Source organism: Labrus bergylta, chromosome 23 (assembly GCF_963930695.1).
Source record: "Labrus bergylta chromosome 23, fLabBer1.1, whole genome shotgun sequence".
NCBI lineage: Eukaryota > Metazoa > Chordata > Actinopteri > Labriformes > Labridae > Labrus > Labrus bergylta.
The window spans coordinates 16883543-16905383 of NC_089217.1; the positions used below are offsets into that span (position 1 = coordinate 16883543).

At 41.1% G+C, this 21841-nt stretch overlaps 1 protein-coding gene across 1 annotated transcript; it reads left to right on the forward strand.

Annotated features, from left to right (window-relative positions):
* On the forward strand, positions 1 to 21799 carry tm7sf3 (transmembrane 7 superfamily member 3). Its single transcript, XM_020651707.3, has 12 exons — positions 1 to 288; positions 4016 to 4170; positions 11106 to 11256; positions 11642 to 11762; positions 14667 to 14838; positions 14945 to 15122; positions 15383 to 15469; positions 17967 to 18047; positions 18144 to 18296; positions 18437 to 18537; positions 19202 to 19364; positions 19455 to 21799. The coding sequence occupies exons 1-12, from the start codon at positions 207 to 209 to the stop codon at positions 19706 to 19708; spliced, it is 1698 nt and encodes a 565-aa protein (XP_020507363.2). The 5' UTR covers positions 1 to 206; the 3' UTR covers positions 19709 to 21799.
* Positions 21800 to 21841: the final 42 nt, after the last annotated feature.

Sequence of the window (21841 nt, forward strand, 5' to 3'; positions counted from 1 at the left end):
CGTCCAGCAGTTAGAGCGGCAGAGCGGCAGAGAGGGAAAGGTTGTTGTCCTTGAGAGCCTCACAGTTCAGTCAAGCATGTCGCCTTCGTGCTTTCAGGGAAACCTACAGCCCAAAAACAGAAGACTGCGAGGTTACCAATGATTTTACAGTCCAGCAGATAGACAGACGCTTTGTTTTCTTGTACAGGACGAAGAGGAATAAGAAAATGTGTCGCTGGATTTGGTGCCCGCTCCTGCTGCCTCTGCTGCTGCTTCTCGTGATGACTGAAGTTGAGGCTCAAGTGGAAAGTAAGTCCGTAGAGATAAACGATTTTATGGTTTTTAATTTTGGAAATGTAATTTGACATAGTCAGCTGTTAAAATCGATAAGAAATGTGTTATGTATGAGCTTGTTTAATATTTCGAATATTTAATTTAATTCAGTTCATGTGTTGTGTGGGTCCTTGCAGAGCAGGCTCAGCGTTGAAGATATGTCTTTAATAGTCTACATGTTTACATTTTTACTACAGAGTATTATGGTTTTGTATTTATTCACTGTCCCTCTGGCATGTATAAGAACAGTAACAGCATCTGAGAGGTTTACAGTTTACATGCACTGAGATCACATATGATGCATCTTGGAAAAGGTCATATAGAGAATAATCAAAGTTCAGCCATCTCTGTCCAAATATTGATACAAGTCTCCACAAAAACAGTGAGCAAGCTACTGTAAACAAATGGGTTGTGAAATCAAGTGAAGAGACTGTTTACTCTGGTAAAGTGAATACACAGATGGATAGAAAAAACAGCAAGAGCAAGTTAAGATGATATCAAGCAGACATTTGGTGTTTTTTCTATCCTGGATGTGGCTGCAAGAAACAGACTACAGCTCAAGTTGCCAGTTTGTAATGTCAGCTTTTAAATATGAAGAGATTGATGGAGTGGTTTTGACACTGTGGAAAAGACATTTAGCAACTCATGGGACCCTGAACCCTCCTGTTACTGGGTTAAAGGCAGATTGAGAAAGCACCAAAAACAGCCATTCAAGACTGATAATGTAAAAACATCCCGGAGGAACACAGAATGGGTATAACCTGTGTGACTTAGGAGAGGTCTAATTTATTTTGTATTGTCCCTTTTAATGATGAGTTAAGAGCACCTTTTGATGAATGTAATGTACACTCAAACTCCTGAAATCTTTTGTGAGTCCTGATGATGACAGGATGGAGTGGTTGTTAATGAGCTGGCCATAATTTGTCTCTAAGGCCTTGGAGAAACATCAGGAGGTTGGGTTGTTATGTTACCATTGTTGTTGTTCAGTGTTTACTTTTCGTTTTGATGTTGTTTTAAAAGCCTGTGTTTGGACTCGGCGTAAAAAAAAAACAATCAGTCAAATATATTGTATTTCTAAATCATGCATTCTTGTCATGAATAAATGCAGAGCAGGTAAAGGGACTAGAAAACTCCATGAAGCTCTGATTCTGAATTAATTGTTCAGCGTGTTTAGTCAACCTAAAAAATAAACCGATGCAGACATACTGTACATATCCTTGACTTCAACCTACAAAGCCCTTTCTGTCTCACTCTGTTTCCCCTCATTCAAGTGAAATCAAGGCAGCATGTCACAGCTGAGCTGGAATACAACCTGCAAACAGTCACTTCAGATAAGATGGCATGTGTTCACCTGCAATAAATCCACTGATTTTCTTGATACCACATGACCATACACATAATCAAATCAGAACAGTGTTTATTATGTCACTGAATGGAGCTGCATTGCTTCATATTGTAGCTGTCTGCTAAATCAACTGCTAACTTTGAAGAATAAAGGTTGAAAGTCTTTAATGCCAGCTTCTTAAGCTCTGAACATTTCCTTTTCTTTTTTCTTTTTTTTTTTTTTACCAAACATGCACCTGTGAAAGTTATCTTAGGCCCAATAAACACTGAATGACGTCACGTTCTATTGACACATTACAAATAAATCAACAATGCAACCTGTGAATGGTTAAAGCGTTTAATGTTATTGAAATGTAGGCTTTAGAATGATGTCATTTTAAGTCCCCAGTCTTGCGAGGATTACCAAAATAAAACCCATGTTACTAGAAATGATTGTAGGTTATGTTGCAAGTGAGTGAGCCAACATTAAAAGCTGCAGTCAGCAAACAGTGAAACTTTAAGACTGACTGAACTCAATGTGAGAGATCAGGAGAGATGACAAAGAGTGAGGAAAGTTCACTCTCGCAGTGATAAAGTGAGTTAAAGATCAGCACTCGACAGGACTGCTGGGGATGAAATGATTGTGGGGGAAATTACCCTCTGGATTCTGTTAAAGTCACAACCTCTGCAAACACGTCTGCTATTAGTATTTGTTGTTGAATAATACAGGAAGTGGTTAATTTGAAATTCAAGCTTCTGCAAAGCTGCTTGTCGTATATTTTTGTATTTTCTTGTTCAGATTAAATGTGTCCGATCCATTCGGTGGATCATCGCTATTTACAGATTAATCATTTGAAGTGATCAAGTGTTCCAGATAAACAGTTACTTACGGGTTAAATACATCCATGCTGGGTTAATTTAGCACAGTGTGTTTGAAATATCAATGGAAAACCGTCTGTACAGATGATCACAGGACGAGATGATTTAGGGCTGGCCTGCTCAAAGGTTTCAGATAAAAGTTGAGTATGAAAAAGCTCGTGCTTGATTATCTTGCTGAATGTTACAGATGTGGTATGATTTTATGTTTATCTATATATAAGCATCTCAAACGAAAACCTCACATGTTGCTTAAAGATTATTAGCTTCAGATTCACTGCAGCGTGCGTGATGAGATCTGGAGATGAAAAATGTTCATACAGCTTTGAGAGAATAGAGTGAGAAACATAATTAAGCACATGGGGACGGCTTGCTTCAGTATTAAGGCATGGTACCTTATTACTCAACAGAGTGTTTTTCATTCAGCCTTCTCTGTAAGATGACACTCTGACATTTCTGACCAGGTTTAAGGTCGCTTCCTTGGCTTTCCACCAACTGTCTGCAGTTTATGACTTCAGCGAATCAACAGTTTTCCCATATGTTGTCATCATGGCTGCTTCACCTCCATTCCCAAAGTTGCCGAGACTGTAACAAACCTTTACTAGGGGACATATTGTGGAAAATCCACTTGTACAGTGTTTTTGAACATATATCTGGTTAACCTGAGTTTCTACTGACCCACAAAATGTGAAATAAACCCATCCAGTCCCTTTGTTTGTGCTCTGCATAAGTCTTACAACACAGAGAAAAATGCTCTGTTTCAAATTTGCTCTCCTTGTGACATCACAGTGGGATTCTGGTAAAAAAAACAAATACCCTCCCCGCGGACCAAGTCTAGAATTAGTCTGGTAGCTGGAGAGGTACCAAACCCCCCACCAGCTCAGGGCATGAGCTCACATTAGAACCATCTAAATAAAATCTCATATTGGTTAACCTCTGATTTCACTTACAATTAAATAAAATAATGTTCCTCTCACTTCTATCAACCTGTTTGTTTAGGATGGAGGCTTCCTGGTACTTTCAAAATGAAGAAAATATTTAGCAAAACACGTCTTTAAATTGCATCTTCTTTGCAGGGTACATTTCTCTGTTCATGTTTTCCGAATTTCTCTCGTTGTTGCAAACCATTTCTTTGTATTTGATCAGGTTAACAGATTTTATTTGTTTGCTTTACGATTTTTAAGTTAATAAACTTATAAATCAACTCACTATCCTTAATATTTTTTGCATTAAATAGTTGAAGATTGATGCAGAGTGTCAGTGTAGTCATGATCCAAACACCGTCAAAGATGTTCTTAAATTTTGGGAAATATTTGGAGCTAAGCTGCTTGTATCGTTAGTGTTAAATGAATAGTTATACATTTACTTCATTTTATGCTACTTGAGCTTATAAAGCTCAGGTTATGCGTTCACACTGTAGTAGAGCAGTTCATAGGCAGCACAATGTAGAAATAAAACCCACTGATTTATGGAGACCAATGTGACTTTGCCCTCTCTTTCTCAGACCGAGTGATTTTCCTGCCCGGAACGTTTCAGAACGTGAGCGTCTCCCAGAACGAGACGGTGCAGGCCATTGTCTCCAGGATCCCCCCAGAGGTGGCTTTCATCACTGTGCAGTTTCACACGCAGCACCACAACGCCACACTCTCCTACACTAGGGTGAGAAAATCTTGACCTGGTTTCACAGTGAATAACCATAAGTAACAGCCAATGACGGGGCTGGATGTGGTGATCAGGATGAGTAATCGGTTGAGAAACATCTCGACCGCTGTTGTAGCACTTGTGACAAACATCCTGCAGTCCTATCTCTTTCCCTTCACCTCAACAGAACACACATATTTACAGCCCCTTTATTTTTCATCTTATCTGTACAACTAATATTAAGTTACAGCCAGCTGCCGGTTAGCTTGGTTAGAAAAATGTGCTGAAATAGAGGCAAACTACTAGCCTGTCTCTTTCTGAAGCAAAAAGAAGAAAACACACAAATGAGACGGGCTGTTCCTGTTTTCCTGTATGTGAAATTGGGGGCTTTTTATTACGTATTCTGAGGTCTAAATGATAGGCATGCAACACTACAGTCAGCCCATGGTTCCATATGTACAGTGTTTTTATTTGGTCACTGTTTTTGGTTCGCTTTGGTTCTGATGGCCCGATCTGTTGGGAGTGCTTTTTTTTTGTATTCTATTCTCTGAAATTTTAAAGAAATGTTTACAGGAACACTAAGGGGTTAAGAAAAAAAACGATTTTACCATAGCAATTTTTTCATAGTAAAATTGTATTTTACTTTTAAGCAAAACCACTTTAGGTGTATGGTGTAGTCTCAGTGTTAAAAGAAGGCAGCCTTTCAGTAGGGCCATGTATGTACATTTACATGTTTATTGCTGAATTTCACACATAAAGGTGTCGTTAGTTGTTGATGGTCTTTCACTGAGTGTGGTAACAGGTTTGAAACGATGCTTCGTCTTTCCTCTGTTCACTCTCAACCTGTCTGCATCCTGCAGCAGACAGCTGGTGTCTGCATGTGAGAACAATCAGCAGCTTCACTTTAGTAATGTTACAGCTGGCTGCAGTCTTGTTGCTGTAAACTTTTAGCCACAAGTGTTTCCATTTGAGGAGCGTTTCAAAATCTTTGTTTGTTTGCAAAATCTTGACTTGTTCTGTTCGCACTCTCATTAAAAAAAAAAAAAGATCTGAGTCACATAGGATCAAAAACAAATCTGATTCAGGTCACTTTTGGCTGCAGTGGTAACGAAGCCTCAAAGGTTCCCATATGGCGTTATGACCAATATGTTCTGCCTCTTTCCTCTCCACATGGGTTGTTCACTTGTGTACGATCAATGCCCACTTACTCTGCTTCTGGATGATTCTACTCTAAATGTAGAACTCAGAGGGCTTCAACGTCAAACATGCAGTATCTTACAGACTCTGTAAATATAGATTAACATCATGTGAATAATTGAAAGCATGTAACACATAAACTCTTCTTCATGCTTTGCTTTCATTAAAGGGAGTTCGCTAACATGTTCTTCGTGGTACACAGAGGTTACTCCAAGCATGAAATTGCTCTAAATGTGGCTTCACAACATGTGCAGAGTAGAGGCAGTAAGCAGGACAAAGATGAAAGACCAGAGATGTTAATGTAGTATTTTCTGTTAAATCAGCAAATCAAATGCCTTTTTCCCGGCCTTTAATTTAGTTAATTAGTTTGTGGCATGCTCTCAAATAACAACAAAACTGCAAATTAAACCATAAAATTGAAGATATGCTTCATGCCGTATGAACAGCCAGTTAGTTCAACCTCTGATTAATGAATGAAGCTTTGTGAAGCAAGGTCGTCTGACCTAGTGAGAGAAGTGGCAGTCAGCTGATGTACAGTCCTCTGGTCATGAGTGGCAGACAGGGCGGCCCCCCTGAAGAAAAACCTTCCTGCATCCATCCCAAAAGTCTCAGTGGGAAAGCCCGGCTTTGGCTCCATGCTTGATGGACAAGGTGGGGAGCCTAATTTAAGCAGACGTTATTTTTCTTGCTGATGGATAGAGTCTAAAAACAAGCGGCGGCAAAACAAATCCATGTGAGTTTCTCAGTGGAAGAAGACCTCTCCTAGAAAGAGTAGAGCCCTGTTGACGCAAGTGGAGGTCCAAACTTGACACGGAGAGATCCCCAGCACTAAAACCCAAAAACAGGAAATGGTTCTTTTGACAGAAACAGGCCGTTTTATAAAAAGTGAACAATAACACTAGAACACATCCAAGTGTCATTGATATAATTATTTATATTAAACTTATTCCCTATTTCCATTTATTACTTTCACAGAGCGTTAAACCAATGTTTTCTTATTAACAGCCATTGTGGTTTTTAACAACCAAACTGACCATTTCTTCCTCCAGTCATCAAAGCACACACACAATATGAAACTTGTATTTTTCTAGCAGATCACCACAAACTTCAGTTGAATCACTGTTGTGTGTGTCTTCTGTCGGTGACTAATGAGTCGTCATTAAGTCTTTAAATCCTTTCTCTGGCTCACTGGCGTATTCGATACATTCAGAGGAAACCAAGTCGAAAAGCAGCATCTCTACCCACCCCACTGTCTGCACACAAGAAGCCGGGTATCGTACAATGGAGTTATTGTATGAGCAGTCAGACTGAGAGTCACACTGTGTGTGGGCACAATGCTTCGTTTGCTGCCAGACGCCGTCACACGAGTTATTCAGCGTTTACTCTCTGAAAAATGTTTTTTTAAATATCTGGTATGTGCCCTGAAAATAGTGTTTTCAGTCACAACATAACAATTGTGTTGGCTACCGATCTTGAATGCATTTTCTTGTAACAGTTGTTGTTCTGTGGTAAACACAATAAAGCCATAATGCCCCAGCTTTGAATAAGAGTCTAATACATTTGGGATTTAGGAAAACGATACTAATTTCACCTTTCTCTGACGCAATGGCCAAAAACGGTATTTTATCAACTTACTGCCTCTTTCCTGGAGGTTTATGCACCACATTTCTGCTCAGATATGACTGTGTGGTTTTTAAACGTTTAACTTTGTCAAACAGATTGTCAACCAGTCGTAGTGCAGACGGTCTACTGAGATAGGAAGCCGTGCAGCAGACAGTGCTGAGAAACATCTCATTTTTAAATCACCTGGAGTTTTGTTTTCTTCCCAGTGTGTCCTGCATAAATGTTTTCCCTCCACCAATAAAAGAAAATACAGACACTGGTGTATCTGTTATAGGTCCATAATCGGGCATAACTGCAAAGTGACATATTAGACAAATTCAAGTTTGAAACAGATCCAGATCGTAGCCACAGAATATGCCTCTATATCCCAAGCCTTTCCTCTCCCTTAGATTTTAGACTGGACCAAAACAATGCCATGCTTTCTTTGAAAATGTGTGTAAGCCTACATCTATCACTAAATCATGAAAAATGATTAATAAAGCCTGATTTAAAACATCCAAAAACACAAACCCAGCCAGTATACAAGTATCTCATTGAAGGCACCGGGGAGTCAAACCCTGCAGGATCAAAGTTTGTAGGGGGCAGAGACTTAAATGTTCAGTGAGGGAGTGACACTGAAGGAAAGGGTGAAGCTGTTTAATCTGTGGGTTAATATGAGCGGTCTGGAAGTGTTTTAAAGGTTTAGTAAGTTTGTGATACACAAGAATGTGAAAACACCGAAGTGATGCTGCCAACAAAAGAAAGCAGTGGAGCAGGAAGGGAAAATCCCACCAGTGAGACACTCTGACTAAAAACTTTAACAAACGTGTTGCCCTCACTTATTCCATTGTATAACACACATACTACGGGTATTATCCAACCAGTTGATGTGAACTGGGAGTTCATCAGTTCAGGATGTGCTGGACTTTATTACTGTGACTCATTCTCTGCAACTTTTTACATTCAGCAGAACTATTAAAGATTGAAAGAAATACATTATTTTAACTTTGTTGTCATTTCCAACAAATCCAACAATGCTTTAAAAAATATATATTTCTTTTAGGGCTTTTGCCGGTTATTCGATAAGACAGTGGATAAAGTCGGACAACAGGGAGGGACAGTGGAAAAATGTCAAGCGGGACAGGAGACACAGGTCGGACCCGAACTCAGGCTTCCCTCTTGAGATACTATAGCCTCTGTATATGTGGGGCGCGATCTAACCGCAAGGCCATCTGCGCCCCATAATGCTTTTAACTACTTATTTAGACTTAGTGAAGATGATAAGCGTCCTCATGATTACTGAAGATATATCATTGTTTTTTCCCCGTGTAGAAAAGCGCTGGCTGTGCACCCTGGAGTGCTTGCATGAAGCGTTTTATGCGCTACGAAGAAAAGCACTGCATGTCTGTCCTGTCTCTATGACAACAGTCTGTTGACAGCGCTGTATCATCCACACTGCTCCGTTACTTTTTACTGTTGCAGAGAGGATTGTGGGTACAAGACACGATCCATAGGCGGCAAAACTACAGGGAATATCGTACATTTGGAAAAGAGCGCCGGTGACATCGACAGTGCCTTTCTGAAAAGATGAAAGATTGTCAACTTGATGTATCAAGATGGCGCCACGGATGGTTGCTACGGTACTGCGCTCTCTCGTACTTGTTGCGTTTTTTTCTTATTTTTGTGTTTATTGTTGATATTTAATGTTATACCTTTGTACAAAGAGAGCAAAGTTTACCAAAGTAAAATTCCTTCTGTGTTTAAGCATAGCTGGCCAATAAAGCTGATTCTGATTGCTCAGAAAAGGGTGCACTATCTCCTCATAGAAAACAATTGAAAAAAGACGCTGTCGCTCAGAAAAATAGACTTTGTGGACACTGGGCCTTAAGTTTTCAGAATTTATCATTCTTAGTTTTGGGTATTTTGTGTGATATCTGTTGTCAGTAAAAAGTTTTAGAGATGAGCAGACTTTTTCCCTTGGTCTTATTTGAACTTGCTTCCCCTTGTTCTGCCAATAAAATGGATTCAGTCACATCATGGGTTTTCTTTATCAACATCTAACACAATACTTACAAAAGAATAATCCAGGTATCTAAGTGGGGGAATCGATTCTTGTCTGTTTTTCAAACGTAGACACAAGCAATCAGTTGACCTTTAAGTCACCGCCATCTCACAAGCTGTATCGTACACTCAGTCGTTTTTTTAAATGTCACTGCCTTGAGTGTGTAGACCGCGCTGGATGATAATCTTCAGATTTTGGCGTACAGTGTGGGTTAAACAAAGTAATCCATGAAACAAAGAAGTGAGTGTTGTGATGTTTTTCAGATGTTACTGCAGACGCGATTGTCTCGTCCTCGTGTTTGCATCGGCTCATTTTGTGTTATGTTGTCTTCTACTGTGGGTTTTTTTTTTTTTGCCAGCCATCTCCATTTGGGCAACACAATTGTGCGTTTGTTTTTAATCTAGGTCTCAGAGAACATGTGTACGTGTGTAAGTGCCACAGAGCTCAGCATAACTGACCCATAAAAAAGGCAGAAAAGTATGTAGGTTTCATTCCTGATCATACTAAATCACAGTTTAAGCCATGCTAGCTGCGTAGCTTTAGGAATGTCAGGTGGTCTTTCCCTCATGTTGGGTCAAGGCTGACATATCTCAATTGGTTAGGTGTGAATGGACTGCCATGAAATGTTAATTATGATCCCAAGGAGTAGAAACGTATTGACCTCTTTAATGCCCTGATTTGTCTTCTAGGGCTACGATAGATTTAAGCTCAGCTCACACAGTCCATAGTAGCATCGTCAAAAAGATACTTTTTGATACCACATATTTTGGAACGATACATTCTCCAATTTTTAATGATCGAGGGAATCGAAAAGTAACAAAGATTTAAAATACTTAAACTCTTCAGTCATATTTTAACAAGGGCCCGACCGATACGAGATAATTTGGGCCGATATCGATATTAGGAAGAGAAAAAATCTGATACAGATAAATCAGCCGATATCTTTCTTTGATCTTTAGCGATACATAGATATAGATATACACATTTATTGTGTTTAATCGGTTAAATGCATTCATCAAACACTTTGTGGAAAAGATTTCCAGTACAACGAAGAGAAGATGGTCGCTCAACTGGAGAGTAGCTGTGCATGTACGTGCATCACCGCTCGACACTCTGCAGAGTGATGATGCTTGTTGTAATTCATATAGTGCCCTCTGCTGCTGAGAGAGAACTGCTAGTATAGATAGAATTAGCCGTTACCAATAATATCTTGATACACTAATATCGGCCGATACCATTGACTGGTCGATTAGTCAGTCGGGGAGACAGAGCACATATACATTGGCAATGTCTTAGTAAAACATGCTAACACAGCTGGAGCAGATGTTTTTCAAACATTGGAGTTAACTGAGTACTCACCAGCAATGCTGAGCAGTTATTGGCTAACGCTGCAGTGCTGTTATTGGCTTAGAGACGATAAAAACAGACTTTGACCCAGGAGATCACTGTTCATTTGGTGTGTGACACTAGAAGTTTGCACCAGATTAATACCATGATCATTTCTTTATCATCACCAAGTGCACTGACAACTTTGTGAAAAGGTTGCAGTATGAGTCTGTCATAGATTTTAGTCATCACTACTTCTTGGTTATGTTTACAAAAAGGTTATGTTTTTGGAACCGTAAGTCAAGGGAGACTTTTTTTTCAGTGGACATGAACACCATTTCTCTGTACTTTTGGGTGGAAGCGCTCATAGGCAGGAAGCTCTCAAGACAAATGTTCAGGCAGGGAGTTGCAGCCAATCACAGCACAGTAGTGTGGACTTGTGCAGAAGTCTGTTGTAGGGGGGGATGGTGATGAAAAAACAAATTCTCTCTTTTTTTGCGCTTGTTATCGACTAGCATGTTAGCATTGTTCTTGTTAGCTTCCAGTGTTGGCATTAATGTTTTCTGTAAACAAGCCTCCTTGAGAATTGTTACATTTTAAATATTGGACGGCCACACATGTTGAATCTGCGTATTCTCTGATGCTTTGTCTGACTATAACTTCACAAAGCTGAAAATATGACTGTAGAGAGTTTGCCTTGAAGTGATTTTAATCAAACTGTTCATGTGTTTTCTGCATTGTTTGTGTGTTTGTGTGTTGGCTTCAGGTTCCAGATCTGGGTCTCTCTCTGACAGCAGTGGATGCAGGTCTCCTGTCAGCTCTTCAGCCGGGCCAATCGGCTCTCTCCATGTTCCTGTCATCTTTAGATGGTGACCCTGTGGCCGGCACCGGAGTCATCCTCCCATACACCAGCACCGGTACTTCTTCCTCTTTACTCTTCTTGAGGATTATATAAGGCCTTTAAAAAAAAACCTCATCATCATCCTCGTTTTACATGAGAAATCAGAAACGAGGAAGTTGCTGCTACTCTTGTTTTAAGAACTGCAAAACAGAGGCATGGTTACTTTCTCGGCAAGCTTTAATGACCTCTCAGCTATCGTGATTTAAGTCTTGAGGAAGCTCATGCAGACCACGCTGTCACTGATTGTGCACGTTGTGGTTGCTTATAGCGTGTTGAAACTTCCTTACTTCAAGTCATCATGACATGGCAGAGTTCAGCACAGACTCAGTTGAGTGTTTTTTTTGTCTTCTGTCAGCCTTATATGCTGAAGCTTATTATGAATGTGTTGTCTTTTTTTTTAGATCCGGTCCCTGGAGCTTGTAACACAGAGTTCAACCTGGACATCGACCCAAACGTCTACATCCACTACAACCTCTACGAGACCACGATCCGCTTTGCACCGGCCAACTTAGGTTACGAGAGGTAACACACCAAACTCACTCCCTGGTCTCGCCTGTTCAGCTTCCTGTTCAGCCTGTTCTGCTGAAGTCAGCAGCAAACTCGGCCAGCAGCTTCCATCAAAAAGCCACACTCTTTATTTCCTTTGAATGCCCCCACAGCCTCCCCCCCCCCCTCCCCCTCCTCTGTGGTGACTGATAGTACTCGCTTTATTTTCTCAAGAATGTCTGTTATTTTTCAAATCTGTCGTAAGGGCAGATAAACAGATAAATCAGCCAGTTCGATCGTTTCCTGCCTCTCGTTTGTGTGTCTAAAGTGTTCATGCTTTTGTGGAAGGAAAATGTTTTGCATGTTTTGCTACAAGTTTTCAGTTCATGTTGCGGTTTAGCTTTAAGGAACTAAAAATATGTTGAGGGATTATGTTGTCATATACTACAACACCATAACAAACTAATTCTTCCCCCCCAAGATAAAAGAGTTGAACACTTTCTGTGGACTGTGTTTTTAAATCTCGACGGCATGCATTCAGTGTGGCAGAAAGAAATGTTGAGCCCGGTAACAGTGTTCGTGCAGACAAATAGAAATGTCTTTGTTGACTGCCTTTAGCTCTGAGTCAGGTCACTTCAGGGGAAACTTGTTTGACGCGTCTGATTTGTGTGATTTATTATTATATCACGTGATGGGTGCACATGGTGACCGCGCCTTGAGCTGTGAGGTCAACACAAACTGTTTCTTCAGATATTTTTTGATAGAGGAGCTGCGAAAGATGTCAGAGCCGTCATTTTGTTAGGTTGCAACAAATTCAGTAAAATGTAGATGGATCAAATATGTTTCTGCACAAACAGAGCTCATCCCTATAATAATATTAGAGAAACCATTTAGTAATAAATTGAATCAGCTCACCAAACCTTCACATGTACGTATGAATCAATTCAAAATGTCAGAGATCTGAGTAAGACACAAATAATAACATTTAATAAATAGAATTATATACATACTGGACATATTTCATTGGTTCCTGTTTGTAAAGATTTACAACTTGTTTTGTGTTTACAAAAATGGAACAAACTCACATTATCATCACCTTCCTCATGCTGAAGCTCTACACTCTCTGTTCACTCAAAGTGCACTGATAAACCACATTATTACATCATTCACTCTAGGTGTCTTCACACTCGTATTCTCACTCTCACCCACTCGTTTTGCCTTTTCCATAGCAGCAGGCCATAAGTGAGGCAGAGTTTACAGAAGAAACAAGGGCATGCTCCATGATTAATTCCTCCAAATAATGTATGAAAATATCAGTGATGAGCAGCTTTCCTTTGCCAGTGGAAACATAGTCTGCATTGTCCTATCCCTTGTAAGGTTATTTCAAGGACCTTCAATCTCCCCCCCCCCCCATCCTTCTCTTCTTCTCACGCAAACATCCACCCCTCTGCTCTCTGCAGACTCTCCACACAGCATGCCCCCTTTTTCTGGCCCTCCCCCTTTATGTGTGTTTCAGTGTGTGCTGCAAAACACACTTGATGAATAATGAAGAGATAGCCACTTGCTCCTCATCATATTTTGCCCTCAGAATATGAGCCTGTGAACAAGCAAAGAAGGGCTGGGATGTACTTGCACTGAGCACTGTAGACCATGGGCTTTAAAAGTTTCAAAAAGCAACCTCTGATCCAAATCAGAGTCAAGAGTTTATGCCAAAATACACCCCACACACTTGCAATTAAAGAACATAGAGGATTATTGTACGATCAAAGAAAAAGTAACTTATTGTATCGGGAAATGTGCTTAAATTCTGCATCCAAAGCTATAGCATCTGTCTTGAAATACGGATATAAGAGAAAACAGCTGATTGTGCTTGTGGACTCTGAAGTCCTCCTGATTTAAATGTGCTTGTTGTTGGAATGAGATTTACTTTCTTAATCAGAGAAGTTAATCTCATGTAAATACATGTCTTGGACAAACTCATTTACAAGTCAAATACTGTGTTGGGGATGTAGAGGAATTGACCAACACTTCAAATGACTCTTGGTGAGAAAAGTCTACTGTCTTTGTTCTGCAGCTCTACAAGGAAACACATGATTGCTGTGCTGTGGTGCAAGATTAAAAACATGAAAACTGAGAATGAATCAAAATAAATCACATATATTATACATTTTGTGAGCAGCTTTGCCTTGGAGGTCGTCTCTGCCTTTAAATCTCGTGTTTAAATCTTTCTTTTTAAACCGTAAGTGTTTTTTGCTCACCACCATGAGGAGAGTTTTATACAAACGACTGTCGATGTTCCCCCTTCATTCCCCTTTTTCACCACAAACACTGCGCAAAGGTGCTGTTTGTCAACAGGCAAGACAGGCAACTGCATGTGGCCCCAGACCGGGGGGGGGGGGGGGGGGGGGCAGAGGGCTGACAAACTAAAGCAGTGGCTCAAACATGCAAATTTCGCAATGACAGTAGGGAAACCCCCCTAATTAGGCTAATTGCTGTGAAACCCAAAGTTTGTCAATGAAAGTGAACAATGAAAAATGAAGAGGAAGTATCCATCTATCTGCTGGTTGGAGGCTCTTTAAACATCAGCATAAGTATTTCTATAGGAGGAGGGGCCTCACCTTGATCAATATATTTACAGTGTGTGTGTTTGTGAGATCGTCGTCTTATTAATTGTCCGGGATAGCGTCATTCTCTCAGACAGAATAAAACAATAACACAAAAAGCCATGCATTAGTGTGTATGCCCAGTGACCTATGAGCAGGGGCGCTGCCACGGGCCCCTGTCAGTCAGGGGCCTTTACAATCGTCCTATGTCTGTGCCTATGATGTCAAGGGTCTTGATTTTTCTGTCACTGGTTCATGTAAATGAACACCCTTATTGGGCAGCTATAATAAAAACATGATATAAGTTTTGATTGTCCTCTCTCTCTCTCTCTGTCAGGGGGGAGGATCCTCCGGCCTGCGATGAATCCATAGAGCCCAACACGCGCTGGCGGCTGCAGTACGACATTTACCAATACTTCCTGCCTGAGAACGACCTATCAGAGCGCAGCCTTTTCCGCAGCATCCAGGATGTGGCGGACGTCCGTGGCATGACGCTGAACGGCAAAAGGGTGGGGGGGGGCCAATCGAGAACACAAAAACACCTTCCATATGTGTAGTGAAGATGTACAAACAAACGTGTGCTGTGACTCACGGTAACGCTTCATCTCTCCGCAGGTCATGACGCTGTTTTCAACAGATAAGAGCACGGCGGTCTTCAACTCCATCCCCGGTCAGGGCGTCATCTACTCGGTCGTCGTCAGAGACCCCCTGCAGCACACCTCGGCCTCCTACGTCCCCGTCCACACCTACGCCTGCAGCTTCGCTTCCACTCTGGACGGCTGCCAAACACTGGGTGAGCTCCTCCATGATTAAAAACACCACGGCTGGATTATTATCCGATTGTTTGTAATCCTGCATTTGGTGGATTTGCTGAAACATTAAACAGAAAGTATTTACTGTTTTTTTTTGTGTGTGTCGGCTTTTGATGAATTACAGCAAACGCCCTTAGGAGTAAAAAAAGCTACTTGTTGGCAATTCTCTTCAACCTTTAGCTTCTCTGTAACACAGTTAATGATTCGAAATAATCTTTTGATGTCTGATGATCATTTGCAGGAAAAATATCCACAAAGGTTTTCTTCACCATCATTGGCTTGGCGGGCCTGTTCGTCTGCTTCTTCGGACATCGCTTCTTCAAAATTGGTGAGCAGTGTGACATCGCTTTATGTGATCTAAACCACATCATCGCATATCACTACAAAAAGGAAGCTCTAAAAAAAAAAAAAAAAAAAGAATCTAATTTTGTGTCTTAAATATGCAAAGTGATCTGCTACCAGATCCACTATATGACCTCTTTTAAAGATTTTAAGAGTAAGTACAAACGTCTTGGACTTCAAAAAACACCCAGAGGAGCTTGGAGGAGCTCCGCACAGTGAAGGCTAACTGTTGATTTTAGTTTCTGAACAAAGCTGTTGTCGTCTTCACACAGTAACCCCGTATTTAGTTGCTACTTGTTTCATCTTTGCATTGAAAAGTGTGTTACTCTTAAAATGAGTTGTGATCAGGGGCGTTGATTGTGCATTGCTTTCTCCATGCAGCCAAACACAACGAGCCATTGACTAACATAAACTCTGTGTTTACACCAGGCAGTCTATTTCCACTTCAAGTGGAGGAAGAGGAAGTTGCACTGCTCGGTCTGGTTTGTTGGTTTTCTGTACACGGCACAAAGTTAATAAAGGAAGTTCAGGGTAGACCTTGTATATTCAAAAGAAAGGCCAGCAGCCTTTTAGAGGGAATGAGAGAGGACACACTGATTGGTCTGATTCATGTTATTCCCCCAAATACACCAATGAATAATTTAGAGACTACCATGTGCACCCTGCTCCTCATTTTGTCTCCAGAATAAGCACCTTGAAAGCACTTGCACCAAACACTGTAGACCAGCGGTTCTCAACTGGTTTAGCCTCAGGACCCACTACCAACTCCTCCATGACATTTTTCAACCAGTCAGATTCATTTAATGAAAGACGGTGACGTTTCGACCTCAGCCGTTTCAAAACATGTGACAGAACGTAAATACAAAACAAGAAAACATGTTTAAAAAGGACCCACTGAAAACAGCTCCGCGACCCACCAGTTGAGAACCACTGCTGTAGACCATGTGCTTTAAAATGTTCAACAATAAACCTCTGATCAGAATTATACTCCACACACTTACAGTTAGTTTTAAAACAAAGAATCTAGAGGATAAATGTATGATCAAAGAAGAAGTCGGAGCGTTCCTTCTTTTTATATAAGAAAATGAGATTAGATTCAGTCCCCGGTGCTGAAACAGTCGCGGCTGTAAACAGCTTATTGTGCTTATAATAAGAAGTCGTCCTGATTAAATGTGCTTGTTGTTGGAATGAGATTTACTTCCTTACTCTAAGATGTTAATCTCATGTAAATACATGTCTTTGACAAACTCATTTACAAGTCAAATAGCATGACGGGGCTGTTACAGAATTGAGCAACACGTCTAATAACCCATGTTGAGAAAAGTTTACTGTCTTTGTTCTGCAGCTCTGTAAGGAAGCACATGATCGCTCTGGTGTGAGATTAAAACATGAAACTGAACTCTGGATGTGTGAGGAGATGAAAAGGATCAGAAACTGTGACTCAGATTTGATCAAACGGCTTTATAATTCTGCTAATGCCACTTTCAAGCATTAAGTAATCCAGAGCCACTAAAAATACAGCAATTGGAAAAGCTCTTTTCTCTTCATGCACCAACATACAGTTCCTCTAGATGTGCTTACGAGACTTATTAGGCATCTGTTGTAGTTGCTTTGTCCCCATGAGAATCTATAAAGAGAGGATAAACAGAAACAAAGCTCAGAGGCCTCTTGTGTAGAAAAGACAGCACAGCTTTCAAACTGAAAGATGGCGTACTCAGAGTGCTTACAGACATTTCCCCATGTATAAAAACAAAACGTGCACACTCCACTTCCTGCACACCTTTCCTTTATGCATCACAGTTCATGTGAAACTGAGCACAGCTGCATGTACCACTGGCCCCGCTTTTCTCCACCCATTAATAACCATGCAAACGCATATAAATACGCAACATGCTGCGAGCTACAGGCTAAGTAACGATGACAAATTGTGCTGGACAAGAAGAAAAAGAAAAGCTTCATTGAGTCTGAAATTGAGGTGTTTGTTAGGCCGGAAACAATTTTTGTAGTTGCCTAACAATATAGTTTGCGGCATGGTCCTCACATTCGCCCCCGTCACACTGATGTTTTCATACATCCCAGTGTGTGTGCATGAAACAGCAACACTTTGAGGCCCCTTTGTGTGGTGCAGAGAGAACACACCTCAGAGGTGTGGAGTGATTTTTAGTGAATCCTGTGTCGCTGTATGAAAGTTAAAGAGCATCAGAAACTGGAGATCTCTGGCCTGCCTCACATGTGATGCAGATATGTATTTGTTCCAATCTGAACCCATGACTGCGTTCTGCCACTGCTCCCAGTAGATCTGATAAATCTGAAAGTGTCAGACTCTCAGGGTACGACGCAGTGGACATTCTTCACCCAGCGTCATGTGGTGTCATGGACATGCAGCAGCTGATTTTTCAGGAGCATTAGTGATGTTTATGTAGAAATGCCTGACCTGGTTTTCATAAAGTTACTGTGTTTCATTCTTGTTTGGTTTTCTGCAGAGCTGTTCTGCATGGGATTCAGCTTTGCAGCGTTTTTCTTCTTCGTGCTGATCACGAGGACAACACAGCTGCAATATGACAGTGAGTGTTTCCTCTTTGATTATTTGCAAGTCATCCTGTAGAAATGAACAGATGTTCTCCTCAGAGTAACACCTCTCTGATAATGTTCCTGTGCAGTCTGCCTGGCGTTGTCAGCTGTGATCGGCGTGGTGGGCGGCATCCTCCTGGTGATGAGCTGGTGGCGTTTCGGCTCAGTCATGGCCTGCATCGTCGTGGTCGGACTGATGCTGGGTTTCCTCCTCGCCTCCATCATCCTCTTCACTCCTCTGGGTACGCAAACCACCACACAACCCTGTCCCTCGCTCCAACATCAGTCTGTTTGATCTTAAATACCGTATGAAACATGCAGTCAGGGTCAAGATGTAAACGTTGTCGTATGTTACACATGCTCCGTGTGTTTCTTTCTCTAGGTGACCTGGACGTGTTCAGGCGATCTGATGCCGTTTTCTGGGTGACCTTCTGCTGCATCATGGTCATCGTTCCGCTCTTCTTTGTGCGTTGGCCCAGAGAGGTAAACTGATTTCCCCCTCCAGCCCGCTCACTTCAGTGTGTTTCTAGATGAAGCTCCTTACTTTGACGCCCTCTAGTGGTAGTATTGAAAATTAAAAAAAAAAATTGAGGGAAATGGTGCTCCTCTTTAGAGTCGTTTTAAATCCTTTTGGAGTAGAACTAGGGGTCTCCCTTAGCCCCCCCACAGAGTCATTCATCCATGAAATTCGATCCAACTGTGTGCCCCAAAAAGTTGCACATTCTTCCTTCAACAGAAAACACAATTAAATGGATTAAGAATGAGTCTTATATTGAAATAGTTTGTCATTGAAAATGTCCATTATTCAGTTTTTAGCAGGAGTGAAGTGATTTCAGTCATGCTGTGTCATCGAGCTGTATCTGTCAGCTCTTTTTAAGAAGTCTTAAAACACTTCAGTTTACTGCTGCCTTCCCAAAACTTCAATCACTCCATAACTAAATCACCTCATTATCTGTGATATGAATTCCTTATTGACTTTTAACTTGAGCACATATTAAAATTTGCTTTGCATTTTATGTCTGATATTTTCTTGAAGTGATATTCTCTTTGACTTGTAAATAAACTTGCCTTACCTAATTCTGAATACAAAAGTAAGATGAGAGCGCGTTCGACTCTGACTGATGTTTTTTTGTTTCTTTGTCAACAGGGGAACATCATCACGTGTGGTGTTGTCGGTGCTTACGCCGTCGTCCTGGCTATAAACGCCTACATCTCTACGAGCCTCTCCTACATCACTCTTAACATCCTCAAACGCTTCCTCAACAACAACTTCACCGCCATGTTCACAGACGTGCCCTTCCAAACAATCGGTGAGTTTAATCTCAGTGCTGCTATCAAGCTCCAACCTCTTATCCCACCTGAACAAAACTTCTTTTTTTCTCCTCCTCCCGGCGCTTAAGACTACGCCATGATCACGGTGTGGGTGGTCCTCGGGGTGGGTGGCATCGTCCTGCAGCTGTATCGTGAGCGCTCTCGCCCGTTCTTCCCGCCCAGCCCGTACCTCATGTGGCTGCAGGAGCGCGAGCGCCGGAAGACCAACGTCCTGGACCCGAGCCACCACTTCCCCTCGCTGCCGAACCGCATCCTGGCCCGAGCGCGGCAGCTCACAAAGAGGAGCGAGTCGGCCGGAGAACACACACCTCTGCTTCTCTAAAACCAACACACACACCCTCACTGTCTCTGTTCAGAGGCGGATTATTACCCGTACTGTCGGGGGCTGAAACAGAGAGGGATTAAAAAAATAAAATAAAAACTCTTTTGTCCTGTGGAGACTCATCCTGCGGAGTATCAAGGAAGCCAGACGGACTTTTGATGCCTAGAGGAGTTCAGTTCCTCATCACTGTCGCTGGGAGTCGACACAGGATCAGCTGATTGAAAAGCTTCAGCAGCAGCACAAACATTCTGCAGGTGGAGCTGACTCTTTATTTTTAACCTTCATAGGAAGACTGACTGTTTTTTTCCCCTGAAAGCCACTTTTTTTTTAACACTTAAGTGACATTTAAATAATCACTGAAACTTGTCAGTAAGAACTAAAGAAGTGTCTTTGAACGGTTTTTTTTTTTTAATAACTGAAACGTGCTTTATAATATTGGTCTGTTGTTACTGCTCTTTTTGCACTAAAGTCACGAACTACTCAAATCTTACAAAGCGAGGCATTTTATCTGCATTCATCCAGGAAAATAAATAATGGATATCCATGTGTTGTCCACAGACTGTATACAAGCAGTAGACGTGAAGCTGCATTCTTTATCATGGCCTGCAGAGGGCGACTGCACTGGTTGAATGAAAGAAGAGGAGAAAATGAAACGTTCCTAATGAATTTATTTTCCCAATGTAGTTTAAAGTTGATGATGCAAAAGAAACCGGGCTTAGCGGAAGCTCTTAAAGACGTTTCACCTCTCCTCCAAAGGTCTTCTTCAGTTCTGAACTATCTGGTGAGAGGCGAAACGTCTTCAGCTAAGCCCAGCCGCCTTTGGATCAAGCTTCTGGATGACTGAGAACCTACACATACGTTTCCATTTAGAGAAAATGAAGACGTTAAAGCCAGTTATTCTGTCGCACTGCAACCTCTCATTCATATGGAAGCCCGAGGCGGACCGCATTCATACATTTTATTTACTCCATTTTCCTGTAGTATCAAGAAATGTCCGGTTGTTTTCTGGAGATCTCGACTCATCTCATTATCTCATTATCTCAAGAGTTTATTTCAGTTGTTTTTCTTGATCGCTCAGGACAACAAAGTCGTGTTAGCCATTCTGCAACTCTGTGCAGGATACGAGTGAGGGTATAAGTCAAGATCTTGAGAAAAGGGCGGGAAAGGTCTTGTTATCACAGGAAGACGGAGTAAATACAAAGTGTGTAAACATGTTTGCATAAGGCTTCTGTAGATTCAGGTCAGAGGTGTTGCTGTGTCACTACTCGCTGTAAGAACAAGCATTAAAAGAACCAAACTGGAGGCTTCAGAACTGTTCTTCTGAAACAGCGACGTCACAGTATAAATCCACTTCTTATATACGGTCTGTACGTTTGTCTCACAGCTGGCATGGGAAAAAAAACTGCGTCTTAAATGTTTAAGTTGTTTTTTAAACGACGATGAACATACAGTGTACCTTAAAGTTGATGTAAAACTTTGAACACACTCTAAAAAATGACGGAGAGTTCATATGATGATTCTGTGTTTTAGACTAAACTCGTAACATAATTATTTTTTAAATCAGCGTACATGATGATGTGTAACGTGTCTGAAAAGTGAGGATGTGTGTGAGAGCGAGCAACAAAACAGAAACTGACTAACACAATATTGCACTGTCGTCGTTTTTACACAAACTTTAGATTAGCAGTGTTCTTCTTCTCCATCGGCTGCGTCTGTGCTCCTGATCAGACTCAAGTCGGGTCAGTCTTTTTGTAATTTTGCACACTGAATTTTAATATATTTAATGCTCTGGTTCTTCCGATGATGATTGTCTGTTAATCTCTCTGATGTTTTGTTTTTACTCTTAACTCTGTGTGCCATATGACTCTTTGTCACAGTTTCACTTTCAGCTTTTAAACAAAGATGCACTGAGACGGCTCACCAAACCTTCACTTTGAAGTCCGTACAGGAAGATTTTCTACTGAACCTTTTCTGGTCTCAAGACTTTTTTTTATAAAGAATCCAAAACCACATGCACACTCTGAAGAATGAGGTCTAATGTCATTTTTAAATTAACATGTTTTGATATTTAATAAATGCCATCAGGTAAAAGCTTGCCTTCTGTTCTTTCCTCCATTTGATATGCTATGATAT

Bases quoted from the DNA above. Each gene is read 5' to 3' on its own strand.
- tm7sf3 (XM_020651707.3), top strand. From the start codon at position 207: ATGTGTCGCTGGATTTGGTGCCCGCTCCTGCTGCCTCTGCTGCTGCTT. The intron at 11,257-11,641 runs GTACTTCTTCCT...CTTTTTTTTTAG, and splicing joins CCTCCCATACACCAGCACCG to ATCCGGTCCCTGGAGCTTGT. The intron at 18,297-18,436 runs GTACGCAAACCA...TTCTTTCTCTAG, and splicing joins CATCCTCTTCACTCCTCTGG to GTGACCTGGACGTGTTCAGG.